This window comes from Eublepharis macularius, chromosome 4 (assembly GCF_028583425.1).
Source record: "Eublepharis macularius isolate TG4126 chromosome 4, MPM_Emac_v1.0, whole genome shotgun sequence".
In the NCBI taxonomy this organism is placed as follows: domain Eukaryota; kingdom Metazoa; phylum Chordata; class Lepidosauria; order Squamata; family Eublepharidae; genus Eublepharis; species Eublepharis macularius.
In genome coordinates, this window is record NC_072793.1 from 98,554,827 (window position 1) to 98,572,506 (window position 17,680).

Consider the following 17,680-nt stretch of genomic DNA (forward strand, 5'->3'; position numbering starts at 1 on the left):
CAGAATTAAGCTCTCAGCCTTTCATACAGTTTGTGTGATTTTGCAAGACTCTCTTAGTAACATACAGTTTTATTGAATTTCGCAGAATAAATACTATCTCTGAAAAACACACAGACCAGGTTCCACACAGGTTGCCTGGCTTAACTAGAATAACCTCTTTCTAAGATAAAGAATGACAGAAAAACTTTCCTTTAGCACAGTAATTAAAAAGCGCAGTTCACTTTGTTGGAATAGGTGACTCAGCCTGCCTTTGGACACTGCGGGGCGCTGCATGTCTCTTTGAATGTAATGTATAAGTCTAGCAATCTGCCACTCTCTTGTCTAAGGTGGGAACACCTACTGACTCTTCCTCTCTTGCCTTTGTGCCTCTTGGGAAATTTTCTCTCCGCACATGGTCTTCCAAAGAGGAAAGATGTAAATCCTCCATGCTCCTTATGGAGCCCTTCTTTTTGTCCACAGACCCACTTCCAGCCTCGCCGCCTACTTTTTCAGGCCATGGCATTAGACTAGGGAATGTTACTCTTTAGATTAGGATCTTTTCCTTCTTATTACCAGAAGATATTGCTATGAAAGAAATCTGCTACAATAAACTGTAAGTTCTATCTTTCTATGATTTTGTCTGAAGATTAATTAATGCACGTTTTTAAGGGTTTAAACACTTCTGACTAAATGGCTCTGCTATGTTACTCTGCTAAGTTACTAAACTAAACCAAACTAAATATATATTTCCAATAGGGTTATGGGCCCAGTCTTGAATTTAATAAGTTCCTCGGGGCCAAGGAAAGCCCATATTTGAATCTAAGAAGCAAAAGAGTTTTTTTAAAAAACTGCAAAGCCTAAACTTGAATCTAGAAGTAAAGAGTTTTAAACTGCAAAGTTTTTTTTCCCTTGTCTCTGCCGGTCTAACAGACAAGCAGGGCAAAGGAATTAATTAGCATGTGAATGCCCTCACAGGCAACCTCACGAGGAACAAAGAAAGAAATTAGGTTAAGGGTCTAACAGCCTTTTTCCAGCCCTAAAACGTGCACAGAATAGCAGAGAAACCTCCTTTTAAAACTTTTGGCTAACTTGAGCCTAGCATACAGAAAACTAAAAGTTAAAGAGGGGAAATAAAGTTTTCTAGAGAAATACTTTGAAATTTCTTTAAAATGTCGAAAAGACAGGCTGTTTTGGAACGGCTTTCAGGAGAGAATTTTGAATCCTGGTATTTTAGATTACAGTCTCAATTACAAGAAGAGAAAGTATATTTTGTATTAACTGATGAAAAGCCGTCTGGCACAGATGATAGCTCAGATGAACAAGATTGGCTGGATGCTGATGCAAAGGCCAGAAATTTCATTACAACCACACTGGCAAATTCCCAGTTGGTGCATATTAAAAAAAAGAAAACTGCAAAAGATATGGTGAATGCTCTTAAGAGTATCTTTGGGGACCAGGACCAAGTCAGCAAAACTGCTTTATTCAGAGAGCTATTTTATACTAAAATGGGAGATAATGATGCATATTCCCATATTCATAGATGCAGAGGAGTTAGCTGTGTTAGTATGTGGTAGCAAAATCAAAAAGAGTCCAGTAGCACCTTTAAGACTAGCCAATTTTATTGTAGCATAAGCTTTTGAGAATCAAGTTCTCTTCGTCAGATGCATGATACAGAGACTGGTCAAATATAGAAGAGGAGGGAGGAGAAGAGGAGGGAGGACTTCTCCTCCCTCCTCTTCTATATTTGACCAGTCTCTGTATCATGCATCTGACGAAGAGAACTTGATTCTTGAAAGCTTATGCTGCAATAAAATTGGTTAGTCTTAAAGGTGCTACTGGACTCTTTTTGATTTTATTCCCATATTGAATCCTTGTTGAACATAACTGATAAATTGGCAACTGCTGGACAGATATTAGGTGATGATTTGAAAATTGCTTTAGTCTTATGCTCACCCCCAGAGAGTTACTCCAGTTTCACCAGTTCTGTTACTACACAAGGTGTTACTCTGGAGGAAGTGTTAGCTAAGATAAGATCAGAGTACAACAAGCAAAGATCTTATCATGAGAAAAAGAAATGCAAGACTGACTCAAATTACATGGTCAGAGAGGCCAGACCCAGAGGGGTGGGACCTAGGCAAATTGATTACAGGCAAAGAGCCAATCCTAGAGAAAGGCAGACTCCTCCCTTCTGCCGCAAATGCAATAAGCCTGGTCACCTCCAGAGGAAGTGCTTTAGCAACAGAAGCTACAGCCACAAGGGCAGAAATAATTATGCTGCTGTAGGCAGGAAGCCACAGGCAGAGAGAAACAGAGAAGATTTTTCTAAAGCAAGGGCTAGTAATTTGAGATTTTCCTCAAACAAGGGCTGATAGTAATTATCATGTGTCTCATATGGCTCGAATAAATGATAGCTGACAGTGCTGGATATTGGACAGTGGTGCAACTGCGCATATGACATCAGATATTAATCTGTTTGATGAACTGGATACCAGTGCATTTGGAAAAGTTATAATGGCTGATGGCACATGTGTGAATATTGATGGTAAAGGCTCAATTATGCTTCATTGTAATACTGATGTCTCTAAAAAGATAAAAAGAGTCCAGTAGCACCTTTAAGACTAACCAATTTTATTGTAGCATAAGCTTTCGAGAATCAAGTTCTCTTCGTCAGATGCATAGTACAGAAATTGTATATGAGTCAACCTCCAGGGTTCATAGATGAAAAGAATAAACACTTAGTATGCAAACTTCAGAAAAGACTTTATGATCTTAAGCAAACTGCCAAATCTTGTAATGATAAACTGACCAAAATGTTAACTTGATCTAGATTTTAAACGAGGCAAAGCTGACATCTGTCTTTACAGTAGATACAAGAATGGGAGATGGACTTTTATTTTTGCTTATGTTGATGATCTTATCCTTTGTTATGAAAATTTAAATGATTGTGCTGAAATTATATCTCATCTAAACAAGGAAGTTGAGGTGAAATGCTTGGGCAATGCTAATTTTTATTTGGGGATCCAGATTGAGGGAACCAGATGGCAGTTACCTTCTCAGCCAAAGACAAAAGACACTAGAACTACTGGAAAGTTTTGGACTAGAAAATGCCAGTCCAATGCCCACACCAATGGAAGTAGGTTTTCTGAAAGAAAAGGAACCAAATGAACCTCTACCAGAGAACGACGAGTACAGAACTGCCATAAACAAGCTTCTTTACCTAGCAATGACAACAAGACCTGATATTGCAACAGCTGTAGGTATTCTATCCAGGAGGGTAAGTAAACCCACTGTGAATGATTGGATTGCAGTAAAAAGAGTAATGAGATATTTAAAGGGTACTGCAGATTCTAAACTAAGGCTGCCAGCTATGGGATATGCTGATGCAGATTGGGCTAAAGATAATTCAGACCGGAAATCCACTACGGGTTATGTGTTCTTCCATGGGGATGGACCTGTAATCTGGGCAAGTCATAAACAAGAAATTGTAGCTCTTTCATCAACTGAAGCAGAACTTGTGTCAGCTTCAGAAGCATGCAGAGATTTACAAATGCTTTTAATGTTACTTAAACATTTTGGCGTTACAGAACCTTTACCAGTTTACATGCTAGAAGATAACCAGAGTTGTATAGCTCTTTCTCTTTTAGAAGGAAATACCCCATGCACAAGACATATTGGGATGCGACAGCAGTTCGTGAAGGAACTTCAAGCACAAGGAATTGTGAAGCTGCACTATTGTCCCACTGAAGAAATGGCAGTGGACATCTTTACCAAGCCGCTGCCCAGAGACAAGTACCAAGGTCTACGAAGTGACCTGAACATTGTGAATGATGACGGCATTCTGAGTCAAGAGGGAGTGTTGGAATAGGCGACTCAGCCTGCCTTTGGACACTGGGGGGCGCTGCATGTCTCTTTGAATGTAATGTATAAGTCTAGCAATCTGCCACTCTCTTGTCTAAGGTGGGAATGCTTACTGACTCCTCCTCTCTTGCCTCTGTGCCTCTTGGGAAATTTTCTCTCCGCACATGGTCTTCCAAAGAGGAAAGATGTAAATCCTCCATGCTCCTTATGGAGCCCTTCTTTTTGTCCACAGACCCACTTCCAGCCTCGCCGCCTACTTTTTCAGGCCATGGCATTAGACTAGGGAATGTTACTCTTTAGATTAGGATCTTTTCCTTCTTATTACCAGAAGATATTGCTATGGAAGAAATCTGCTACAATAAACTGTAAGTTCTATCTTTCTATGATTTTGTCTGAAGATTAATAAATTAATGCACGTTTTTAAGGGTTTAAACGCTTCTGACTAAATGGCTCTGCTATGTTACTCTGCTAAGTTACTAAACTAAACCAAACTATATATATATTCCCAATACACTTCACCTCCTAGGGTACAGCTACTGTCCAATCAGATCACACTCCATTCACCCATGCAGCTCCCCATTCTTCTTTCCTTGGAGGCCTACATTTAAACTCATAGCAACAATTAAAAAACCACATAAGCAAGTAGAAATAAAATACTCATCCTTAATTACATACAAAAATTATACTGGAGTAATTCAAGTGATTCAGAATACTCATATCATCCATTCATTATGCTTCAATCAGGGTAGAAAACTGACAGCCTAACTACACTTCGCAAAGTCCTCATGTCTCCATCATGTCTGCTCTGATCCTATCCATCAGACAGTCTCTAGGTTTTAATTCCCAGGCTTGTAAAATCCAGAATCAGATCAAGATGAAGGCACTTAGGTAAAGGTAGTGTATAGGTGCAATCCTGAACAGAGTTACACTTTTCTATGTTCTTGCATCATTTTCAGTCCTGAAATGGCCCCAGGGAGCTGTTATTTGCCCCAGTGCAGAAACTTACATGCACTGATGGTTTCCCCAATGAGGCAAACAGTATTGTTGAAGGCTTTCACGGCTGGAGAATGATGGTTGTTGTGGGTTTTCCGGGCTGTATTGCCGTGGTTGGAATGTTTCCTCCCCGTAGAGGTGTTCGATGTATTGTCGAAGGCTTTCACGGCCGGAGAATGATGGTTTGGAATGTTTCCTCCCCGTAGAGGTGTTCGATGTATTGTTGAAGGCTTTCACAGCCGGAGAACGATGGCAATACAGCCCGATGGCAATACAGCCCGATGGCAATCCTCGGCAATACAGCCCGGAAAACCCACAACAACCATCGAGGCAAACAGTAGTTTCCCCAAATCATTTTAGGCCTGGAAAACAAGTGTGCGTGTGTGTGGTAGTGGGGAGGCTTAGGCCTCCTTTCCCAATATGCCACAGCCCCAATTTGAATTGGTCCTCTGCATATGAGGAAATTAAGTTCCTAGTATGGAACTTCCAGAATATGTCTGGTCAAAAGGACTAAGGTGAGCATGTGGGTGACATGAGGAATTTGCAAGTTGAAATTAGCCCTCAAACTCACAGATTTAACATACTGGGAGTAGAGTTCCCAGGTGCCCGCCAGTGGCAGGCAAACTCCTAGGGGTTTGACTCCTTGCCCACTGATCTGCCAGCAATTGGTGGGAGGTAGCAAGCTTCCCAGAGGTTGCCTGCCACTAGGACACACCCAAAGAACATGCACAGTGCACGTGTTCCCAGAGGGCGCAATGATGTCACTTCTGAGAATGACATCATTGTGCTGGCTGCGCAAATGCTCCCACACTTTATTTGGGGCTAAATGGGCCAAATTGGCTCAGCGCAGAGTGCAGGACTGCTTGCCCGTCTAGCACAATAATATCACCTCCCCCAGAAATGACATCATTGTGCATGTGCCAAGAGCACAATGGGAGAAACACTGACAGCACAAGATAAGTGCCAGGTCTCCTCCCCACCCCTGCCACCGGGAGGGTAGAGGGACCTGGCAACCCTAATTGGGAGCAGTGTGTGCATCCAGCAAAGTGAGATTTTATGAATACAGGCACATACCAAAAGCATACAATTGTCAATTAACAGCTCATCCAAAGAAAAACAAAATCCCAGCTCACAAAACCTCTTAAGGTTAAACATTAAGTATACTAACCCAAGGCTTGCCATCCCCCTGCCCTCACCTGCCACCCCTTGGCCCCACTTACCTGGCTGTTGAGGGGAGCCACAGCAGTGGGAAGAATTGCATGCATGCACTCCTCTGTCACACCGGCGACAGATTTCTGGTGTGCACTGAAATGGAGCTGAGTGAAAACTGCCCCTTTGGAGGCATTTTTCACTCAGCTTGTTTTCAGCACGCATGCACCGTGGCTCCTTCAAAACAAGAGTTTGACCTCTTTATGAAAGCAAATGGAGCTACAAAGAAAGCTGATAAACAATATTTTTAAATAGTTTGTAACTTAGTTGAGGACAAGAAACTAGTTATGAGACTGTTACAGAAATTTCAAGAATAGTGCACCTCTAAACTAAATGAAACTTTTGAGAGATACGTTTCATATGAAATTACAGAAGACAGACACCATCACAGCAGCCATCACCCTCCCAACCCAGCAATACACAATCATCGTTACAAAACTCCAGAAAAAAGAATTCCACATGGACACCCCCTGAGGGCTGGAACTCTTCATTGGACTTTTACATTGAATGTTTCTGTCGACGCACCCAGGCTGAAATAATTGACAAACAACAACACCTAAAGCAGAACCTCAGCCATGCAGAAAGAGATGCCATAAACAGCCTCCAAAACAATTCTGGCATCGTAATCAAGGAAGCCGACAAAGGCGGAGCAGTGGTCATCATGGACAAACAGAACTACCTACAAGAAGCAGAAAGACAACTCTCCAACACAACATTCTATAAAATACTACCTGCTGATCCTACGGAGCAATACAAAAGAGAACTCAATAAAATATTAAAGACTCTCCCTGTGGACATACAAGAATGCATCCATGCGGACACACCCCAGGAACCACGACCAGGAACATTCTACCTACTACCCAAAATCCATAAACCAGGTAACCCAGGACGCCCCATTGTCTCAGGAAGAGACACTATCACGGTAGGAGTCTCAGGATACATGGACTCTATCCTCAGGCCCTATGCCACCAGCACACCCAGCTATTTACGGGACACCACTGACTTCCTCAGGAAAATACAGTCCATTGACAACCTACCAGATGACACCATCCTAGCAACCATGGATGTGGAGGCTTTATACACCAATATCCCACATGCAGATGGACTGCTAGCCATAGGGAATACTATCCCGGACAGATACAACCGTATCTGCTCCAATGCTCTCGACCGAGACTCACACTTAAGAGATTTACAACAAGCATTTTTGGGACTACAATACCCACCAAATGAAGTGAAGAAACAAATCAACAGGGCCAGACTAGTACCCAGAAACAGTCTGCTCCAGGACAAACCTAAAGGAACTAACAACAGAACACCACTGGTTGTCACCTATAGCTCCCAGCTCAAACCCATCCAACGTATCATCAGTGAGCTACAGCCCATCCTGGAAAATGATACCTCTCTCTCAGAAGCCCTGGGTGGAAGACCTTTCCTTGCCTACAGACAGCCCCCCCAACCTTAAATGACTTCTCACTCACAACCATGAATCGGCCAGCAGAGTCACCAGCACAGGTACCAGGCCCTGCAACAGACCCAGATGCCAGCTCTGCCCCTATATCTACCCAGGGAATACAATTACAGGACCCCAATGGCATCAACTACACTGTCTCTGGCTCTTACAGCTGCTCATCCTCCAATCTGATATATGCCCTCATGTGCCAACAATGTCCTTCTGCTCTGTACATTGAACAAACCAGCCAACCTCTACGCAAAAGAATAAATGGACACAAATCTGACATTAGAAATGGAAACGTCCAGAAACCAGTGGGAGAACACTTCAATCTACCAGGACATTCCATCAAAGACTTAAAGGTCGCTGTAGTTCAACAGAAACCTTTCAAAAACAAAATCCAACGGGAGGCTGCTGAACTGGAATTCATATGCAAATGTGACTCTGTCAAGCTGGGACTGAATAGGGACTATGAATGGTTATCACATTACCACAGGTAACAGATTTCCTTTACAGAGGTGGGGTCTGGCGGAGCTCAGTGGCACCTGGCGTGGGCTTTCGGGAACCACAGATCTCTTTGTCAGATGCATCTGGCAGGGAGAGCTGTGGTTATCAAAGGCCCATACTGCATTGGAATTGGATGGTCTAGCTGTTTGGCTTCTACAAACTAACAGGGCAAATTCCTTTGAAGTCAACTGATCCACACACTAAAAGGAGATGTTTACATATACTAGCAAAGGAATGTTTTGGTTGCACCCTCCCCTTTCTCCCCCTAATTGCCTCTTCTCTCTCCTCCCCTTCTCCTCCCTCCTCTTCTATATTTGACCAGTCTCTGTATCATGCATATGACGAAGAGAACTTGATTCTCGAAAGCTTATGCTACAATAAAATTGGTTAGTCTTAAAGGTGCTACTGGACTCTTTTTGATTTTACAGAAGGAGGGGGATATATTCGAATCATTCATTATAGGTCTTAGACTGTTAAGCTAAACCTACAATTTTGAAGGACTTTCAGATTCACTTATTAGACACGAAGTTGTAATTGGCATCCAGGACTCTGGCCTAAAGAAAAGATTGCTTGAGGAAGTTGATCTAACCTTGGGAAAAAACATCAGAATTTGCCAAGCTGCAGAGCAAAACAAGGTCAGAATGCAGGTTCTGACAGGAAATCAGAACAATGTAACAGTAGACTGGATCAGACAGTCTCAGAGCCAAAAGTATATGCAAAATCATCACAGAATAGCATTTGCAAAAGTCTGTATGAATGAGAGTTCATACTGTGGAAGCAAACACAGACTGAGGCAATGTCCTGCTTTTGGAGAGACCTGCCGCATTTGCAAAAAGCTGTATCATTTTGTAAAAGTTTGCAAGCAAGAATAGACTGGTCTCAGAAAGAAACATATCAATGTTTTGTATGGTGGAGAAACCATCAACACTCCTTTGCACAGAGAAGACTGCAGCACCAGTACAGGAGAAACCTTTTTCTTGAGAAGTCTGCAAGAGGTATCAACATCCAGTCACTGGACAATTACTCTAAACACAAGTGAGACTTCTGTTACCTACAAGCTGGATACCGGAGCTCAAGTAAGAATAACAATCTAAGGCTACTTTAAGGGGCTTAAAGAGAAAGCCAAAGCCACTGAGTACAAAGAGATCCAACTTAAAATCTTACAGTGGAGAGCTCATTCCAACTTTGGGAGTTTGTGAGCTAGATGTTCAGGTAAATAGTAATACTGTAAAATTATTGTTTGCAATTGTAGGTAATGGGATACTCCTATTAGGACTTAAAACATGTTAGGCTTTAGTTCTTATTAAAATGCTGTACAGTGTGAAAGAACAAGGACACACAAACACTCAAGATCAAATTTCAAGATGTCTTTATTGTCATAGAACTGCTCTCAGTGTTTAGATCCTAAACAGCTGAATAAATATATTAAAAGAGAACATTTTCCAATACCAACTAGAGATATTTAATCAAATGTTAGGTGCAACATATTTTTTTTCTTTGGATGTATCTGCTGGATTCTGGCAGGTGCCCCTAGAATGAAACAGCAAACTATTGTGCACTTTCAGAACCCCATTTGGAAGGTATTGGTTTACTAGATTGCCATTTGGATTGAGTTCTGCCTCTGAAGTCTTTCATAGAAAGATTCAACAACTCTCTGAAGGAATTAATGGTACACTGATGATGTTCTGATATGGAGACAAACATTAGATGAACATAATAAGAGAATACAGAAAATTCTGGAAAGGGGTCATGAAGCCGGTTTAAAATTCAACAGACAAACATGCAGAGTTAGAATTAAGGAAATAATGTACCTAGGAGAAAAGTTAACTGAACAGGATGTGCACATTGATCTCAGTAGAATCCAAACTATTATTAACATGCCACCAACAACAAATAAAGAAGAACTGCAAAAAATTAAAGGCATGTTGAACTTTGTTCCTAATTTGTTCCTAATTTAGTTGATCACGCTGTTCATCTCAGGGAACTGTTAAGTCCAAGTGCCCAGTGAACTTGGGATGCCCATCATTGCAAAAAGTTTGAAAACCTTAAACATCTGCTACAGACATCACCAGTTCTGATTGATTTGATAGCCCAGCACCCATCAGTCAATACTGTGTAGCAGCAGTCTCCCTTGCAGTAGCAGTTACAGTTAGAGATGGGCACGAATAGCAATACGAACAAAAAAAAAGCCACGAACAGCCCAATCTGCTGTTCAAGAACAAGCTGTTTGTGAGGTCCCATTCTAAACGAACAGGTGGTCGTTGCAAGCCTCATTAGTTGCTGTTCGTCAAGCCAGACAGTCTGGCACCTGCAATCAATTCCCTTGGCAACGTAGGCAGGGATTGTCTGAACTCTGTCTGAACTCCTGCTGTTGCCCTGGAAACCCCAATCTAAGCCCAATTTGGCTTGATAGGCAGGTCTTCCTTCCAAATGTGGAGCTCCAAATTTGTTACAAGGGAGCAAAGATCATGGGGGAGGGGGGAGGGGGTTCCCAGCTCTGGCTAGTCTTTGCAGACAGTGGAGAGGGAGAGACAGCTGATGTTGGCATTTTGATAGAGAGACAGGAAGAGTGCGTTGGAGCTTGAATTTTCTTTGTGTGTGGTGGGATATGGATCTACGCCATTAGGTTCCAGGGCTGCTGCCAGGCTCTGGGGCCAAGCTATTATTTACTATTGGTACCTTTCCTGCTGCCTGCTCAGGTAGGGTTTCTGGGAGTGGTGCAGTAGGGATCTACCTCTTCAGGTTCCAGGGCTGCTGCCGGGTTCTGGGGCCAAGCTATTATTTATTATTGGTACCTTTCCTGCTGCCTGCTCAGGTCAGGTTTCTTGGAGTGGTGCAGTAGAGATCTTGACCAAACTTGGATGATGGCTGGAGGAGATCCTGCTGGCCCCTACGAACAGCCAACCATGAACATGTTCGTGAACAGGGCCATGTTCATGGTTTTCATGAGTCCCTGTTCATGGATGGCAACGAACAACGAACATCATGTTTGGTTTGTTTTTTCCTATTCATGCCATCTCTAGTTACAGTTAGTCTTGTAGCAACAATTAAAGGTATGTTATAGCAATCAGCTTTGCTTTGCAACATAGGTAACAGTAATATGTGTCTGGGGTCTGAGCCCCAGCCCCCAGACTTGACAAGAGGGAACAGCAGGTCACCCGGGCTGACGGGCAAACAGAGGGGGCAGACAGCAGACAGCAGGTCAACCGGTCAGCCAGCAGACAGTAGGTCAACCGGCCTGACTGGCAAGCAGAGGGGGCAGCCGGGGGACAGCAGATCAACCCCTCTCACGGGCAAACGGAGCCAGAACCTGCCTGTGCCAGGGGAAAAGGGCAAAGGCCCAGGGCCTCAGATGGCAGGGGGAGGCAGAGGGAGGCCAGCTAGTCCCACTCCCCTGGGGGAGGAAAGGGGGCTAAGCAAGGCAGAAGGGAGCAAGGGCAGAGGGATTGGGGGCCCAGCAGTCACCGACCCAAAGCCCTTACCTGAGGAGGAGAAGCAGCAGCCCCAACAGCCCAAAGCCACGCCCCAGCTAGAAAATAGTAGCCTGGCCCAGGAGTTGCCAAAAGCCAAGCCACTCCAGGTGGGGGTATTGGAGGCACTCTGCAGGAAGCCCTGGGCAACCAGCCAAGGAGCCGCAGCTGGACCGACCTGCAGCCATCAACCCAACCAGGGAGGCCGGGCTGCTAGCCAGGGGACTGCAGCTGGGCATGCCTTCAGCAATCAGCCAAGGCAGGGAGGCTGGACAGCCAGAGAACAAGGCACAGCTGGCGCTGGTCAGTGGAGCCAGATCAGCTACCCCAGCTGCAACTGCTTGGTGCAACCCAAGACCAGGCTGGAAGAGGGGTGGGACAGTAGAAGGAAGCCCTAAAAAAGCTGGATGGGAAGAGCCCTGAGGTGGTGGGTTTGAGGAGGAGTGATGGAGCGGAGTTGGAGTAGAGGGAAGCCAAGGAAAAGGCAAGAAGGAGAGTGGAGGCTTGAAGGAGAGTACTGGGAAGAAGAGATGGTGGAAGATGCAGGGGGTAAGCAGGCCAGGTTGAGCAGGCCAGCGAGTGGATTGAGAGGGAGTCAGGGTGATGTATGCTGCCCCTCCTTCCACAGAGCAGGGTCCTGCAGTATCCCTGGCCCCCCTGTGATGTCAGGAGCAGACCGCCCAGCGCCACGCCCAGTGGCAGCTGCGGCAAGCCCTGACAATATGTAGTAACAAACAGCCTTGCTTTAGCTAACAGTTTATGATGGCAACAAATTTTGCAACAAGACGTGACAAAACCCACAGGCTGAACATGGGTGGTATGCATAGCAAAAGGGGAAGTCATGGGTTTGGAGCATGACACCCAACCAAAGAAGACACGTATGCCTTGCTGTAGTAGAATTATAAATGCTCTGAATATTCTGACCCAAGTCAGAGGAGCAAGGTGACTTGCTTTTAAGAGCTCTGTTCCTCTCATTTTACTGCAATAAAAGCTTTTATATCTTCTGCTTACTCCAGCCTCTGTGTAGTCATTGGCAAACAGACAGGGAAGCCAACTTCAGCACAACAGTTCTGCAATTCTATGATGGCAGATGTCAAACTAAGCTGTCAACAGATGCTTCTAAGAATGTTCTAGGACCAACACTATTACAGAAATATGGTGACCACTGGAGACCCATAGTGTATGCTTCCAGAGGCTTAACGAAAACTGAATGTCAATACGCTCAAACTGAAAAAGAAGCTCTAGCAATAGTGTTTGCATGCAAAAAAATTTCACCTTTTTATATATGGAAGGCCAATTTTAGCAGAAACACACCACAAACCATTGGTGACTTTTGCAAAATGGGGCATAGCAAATACACCTCCTAGATTGCAGAGATTGTTTTTTGAATTACAGCTATATGAGTTGGAATTGGAATACAGCCCTGGCAAGCACTTAGTTATTGCATATACTTTGTCCAGAGCTTATGATGAGACTGAAGCTGAAGCAAATTCTGAATCTTGTGTTGTACCCATAAATCTGTTGTAAAAAACTTTTCCAATCTCTGACCTGATGTGGACAGCAATTGCAAAAGCTATAGCTCAAGATGTTACCTTGCAACAAATCATGCACAACATTAATTCTGATGGACCCACAAAACACATTGTTGTGACCATTCTGAAGGGGACCTATATGTGCTAGATAGAATCCTGTTCAAAGGCACCAGATTGGTGGTTCCTAACTCTCTAAAGGAAGAGATGCTAATAGGGTACATGAAGGACATTGAGGCATGGAGAAATGCAAGAAGTGTGCTCAGAGCATCTTATAATGGCCAAACAGGAATTAAGACATAGAAGAACTTATCCAGACGTGCACAATATACAAATATAAAGACTACAAGCAAAAACAACCCATGCTGTTGATTCCAGAACCCTGTGAACCATAATCTAAGGTTGGCAGTGATTTGTTCTTTTATGCTGGACGAAACTATATATTGGTTCTGGATTACTATTCCCATTTTCCAGAGATTGTATTGTTATGCAAACCCTGCAAGCCATATTATTTTACATTTCATATCTATTTTGCAAGGCATGGTGTACCTATTGTAGTAATCTCTGATAATGTGCCCCTGTTTGTCTATTATGGTTTCAGAGAGTTTGTGCACCATTATGGTTTCTGGCACATTATTTCATGTCCTAGATATCCACAGTTTAACAGGCTGGAGGAAAATGATGTTAAAATTCTCAAAAGGATGCTTTAAAAAGCAGTGGATTCAAACACAGATCCTTATTTAACTTTGCTAAATTATAGAACTGCACCTTTGAAAATGGGGCTATCTCCTGCTGAATTATTGTTTGGGAGAAGACTGAGATCCAGATTGCCCAATTATATGGACACACATTTGAAGGTCAAAGATTTGGTTAATGCATGGAAAAATACTGAGAAAGCCAGACAGACTATAGCCAGATACAGCAAGATCTGAATCAGGAAAGCCTGGCAGTAATCAAGTGCATCAGCCAACAAACATGGACATAAATGACCAAAAGAATACAGAGGCTGAAATGCTGGTAATCCCCTGTAGATCCACAAGGCTGAGGAAGTCAACCCAGAGAATAACAGAGAATTGTTGAGTGATGTATTATTTTCTATTGTGGAATGGAAAGATGTGAAGACACTATGATTTTCAGTGGGTGGTGCTTAACAGGTACACATTGCAAAGGGCTTTGCAAGAAGGAGCAGAAAGATCTGGCCGGGGTAGCAAGTTACTTATTCTTTCTCTAATACTGTTTTCTAAGTTATGTAAATAACTTAAGTTAATAAAAGTTCATCTTATGTTATACTGCATCCTGGATCCAGAAGTTATTCATAAAGAATATTGTAGGTACTGAGGGAATTCGTCGAAGGCTGGGGATTCCATAGTGGCTGGTAGCCCCTGAAACTGCTTCTTTGCCCACATTAAGCTTGTTGTGTGACTGGGACACAAATGCCGCAATGTGCAAATAGGTGTTCTGCATCTGTCTTGATTACCATGATAGAAAATACAGAAGGTAATGATCTACCAGATATGCACAACACAAATCAATTGCTTTATAGGTTACATATAATCTAACAGCAATAGCAAAGCAAATCCAGAATCACCACTAGACTGTGAACTTGTATAATTTAAAAAACCAGGTACCTGTAATAATGAATGCTCTCTGTTTCCGTGGATGTAGGCAGCTTTATCAAGAAGTACTGACTCTCAAGGGAGGAAACTAGAAGGCAAGAAAGAGACAGAACTTACCCCTTTTAGCTGCTGAACTCCCCCAAATATCCTCATCACTCCATCAATCTCTTGCTCCAGCCTTCTGGCCCAATACTGCATCCTGCAACAGAGGGAATGGAGGTCACACAGTGAGTTAGATAAGGAAATGTATGAGGGGAGATAGTTATACATCAATACCCAGAGCTTAGTTTGCACTCCCTCCTCCTGATGCTCCAGCTGAGGTCAGAATACTAAACATGCCTGACTTCTAAGAGAGATGGTTACAATGATAAGCTTATCAGATGACCAACCTCTTATATTTTAAACTTACACACATAAGAAATATTAAAATAAAAATTGAAACTCCGAAGTGTTTACTTCCTCCTACACTTAAAAAAAGAAAATCATAGAACTAGGGGGACTGGGTGGAACTCTAAAATTTCCTTGACCAACTTCCTCCAATGAATATGATAATAATAACAACAACAGCATTCTTTTTATATACTGCCCTTCAGGACAACTTAATGCCACATTCAGAGTAGTTTACAAAGTTTGTTATTATTATCCCCGCAGCAATCACTCTGTGAGGTGGGTGGGGCTGAGAGAGTTCTGGAAGAGTTGTGATTAGTGGAGGAGTGGGGAATCAAACCCAGTTCTCCAGATTTGAGTCCTACTGCTCTTAACCACTGCACCAAACTGGCTCCCTGATACATGATGCTCCTAATATACTGTATGTAACACATTCAGACTGCAGGGAGATATATGAAGAGAAACCACAAGGAATCTCGGTGATGAAGCCAGAGGCAATTTAATAAATTTAATAAATTCACAACATTTCAAGCAAATGAACTATACCACACACTCCTGACCAATTGAGTGTGACTTCCACTGCAACTGAAAAATGTACAATTATTTTTGTATATCTGAAACTTTCTAAAATTTGACTCATATTGCTACAACTAAATATAACAGCATATTATATTTCAGGTATGTTCCCTCAGAGCAGACTGGGTCCCTCCCATGCAAACTATACCTATAACGCAATTACATGATAACAGCTTATTACTGTGATCTACTGGTTCTTCTGAAGTCTAAGCTTTCATTTTGACCATTTTTTATCATTTGGAGATGCCTTTTTAAAACAGTAATGATGTGAGTTTCAAAAACTGTCATTCTTTAGGGTTGGTCCCTCTTCTTAATATCTTAAATTTAAATCACTGAGTGGGAAATCCATTCATTTAATCTTTGGAACATATCTATGTAAATGTGTACATGCATTTGCCGCTTCTGAGGTATAGACAGAATTGTCGGTAGATATTGTAGGGCAAAAGAACATCCTCTTGGCTTTCAAATCAGTGGAGGACATTCTACTTCAGAGTAAACCAATAAAACATATTGTATGGTGGAGTAAAGACATCAACAGTGAGCAATAATGGGAGGGGGGAGGTTGGCCAGTGTTCCTTGTCATGAAAATTGAGGTATTAACAAAAATATTAGAGGGTATGAGAAGTTTCCTGATATCAGAAATACACAGAGATATGTGCATATTAATCATGTTATTTTGAATCAAGGCAGAAAAACAAAAGAGGTCCTTTGGGTAGGAACTTCAGAATCTAAATCTTTCTAGATTTTGCAATTGAAATTGCTTTGGTCACTCCGATGAATAAGCTTTTCTGAAAAAGAGACAGGATACTCCAGGATCTCTTATACTTAATATTGTTGGTCATGGTATTCTTCAGGACCAGCTGACTGGGATGGGCATCAGGGAACTGTGCTCTGGCAACTAAGATCCTACCTTTCCCAACAATACCAGTAGGTGATGATAGTGGATGGCTGTTGTTCTCTGTGGTCCCTCACATTTCTTATTTTATCACCCATGTTTTTTTTACATAGATATGGGACTGCTCAATGAGGTCAACCTGGGGTTTGGAGTGACATCAATACATAGTTGAAAACTGCTTTACCTTCTTTTCAACTGGGATAGAGAAATAAGTGGATGTTATGATTATGCATGGAGGGATAACATGCTAGTTGAGGACTAATAAACTGAAATTCAGTCCAAAGACTAAGGTATTGCTGGTCAATGGTGCAGCTGATCATGGACTGAAGGGTCAGTCTATTCCAGACAGGGTCACATGTTCCCTAAAGGAGCAGAACTGCATTTTGACGATGTTGTTAGATCTAGGTCTACAGATTACCTCTACAGTACATAACAGCATTCACTAGCTCTGGTCAAACTTCCAACAACAGCCCTTTTTGAAAAGCAAGATTTAGCTACAATTATCACATCCTCACTTAAAACCCCACTTAAAGCTCATTGTAGTAATCTATATGCAATGTGTTTTAAGTGAGGCTGTCCTTTGAAAACAGCAGAAAAGCAGTAGTTAATTCAAACTGCAATGCTAAGAGCATTATAGGGTTGCCAGTTCCGACCTGGAAATTTCCTGGAGATTTAGAGGCTGGAGCCTGGAAATGGTGGGCTTTGGGTAGGGGGCCTCAGCAGGATATAATGCCATAGTGTCCACTCTCCAAAACAGCTATTTCTTCTAGGGGAACTGATCTGTGTCATCTGGAAATCAGTTGTAATTCTATGAGATCTCTAGTCACCACCTGGAGCCTGCTAACCCTATTTTATACTACGCCATCTTACATTTCTTACACCAACAGCACTGAATGCATGTTCACTTCTAAGCCCAATCCAAAGTGCTGGTTATTACCCTTAATTCCCTAAACAATTTGGGATCAGGATTTCTAAAGGACTCTTATACACTGACATAAAATAAGCTTCATCTGTGGCACTGCTCTGTCTTCTTCCATTACTGGGGGCAAGATGACCAATAAAATGAAAATTGCCCATTTTAATTGTGAAGCACCAATTATGAAATGTTCTCCCCACATCAACTCACCTGGTAGGAAATTTAGGATTTCAGTACTAAATCAAGACTTTTTAAAATTAATGTAAGTGCTTAGAAAATGTATATGCTGCCTCTC

General features: G+C 42.5%; 1 protein-coding gene across 1 annotated transcript in view; it reads right to left on the reverse strand.

The window, feature by feature from the left end:
• Positions 1-17,680, reverse strand: part of CACNA2D2 (calcium voltage-gated channel auxiliary subunit alpha2delta 2) — a 935,072-nt gene that overhangs the window by 859,144 nt on the left and 58,248 nt on the right. The window contains exon 2 of the mRNA XM_054977462.1: positions 14,729-14,810. Within this exon, the coding sequence (XP_054833437.1) occupies positions 14,729-14,810 (82 nt within the window). The remainder of the gene's footprint in view (positions 1-14,728; positions 14,811-17,680) is intronic.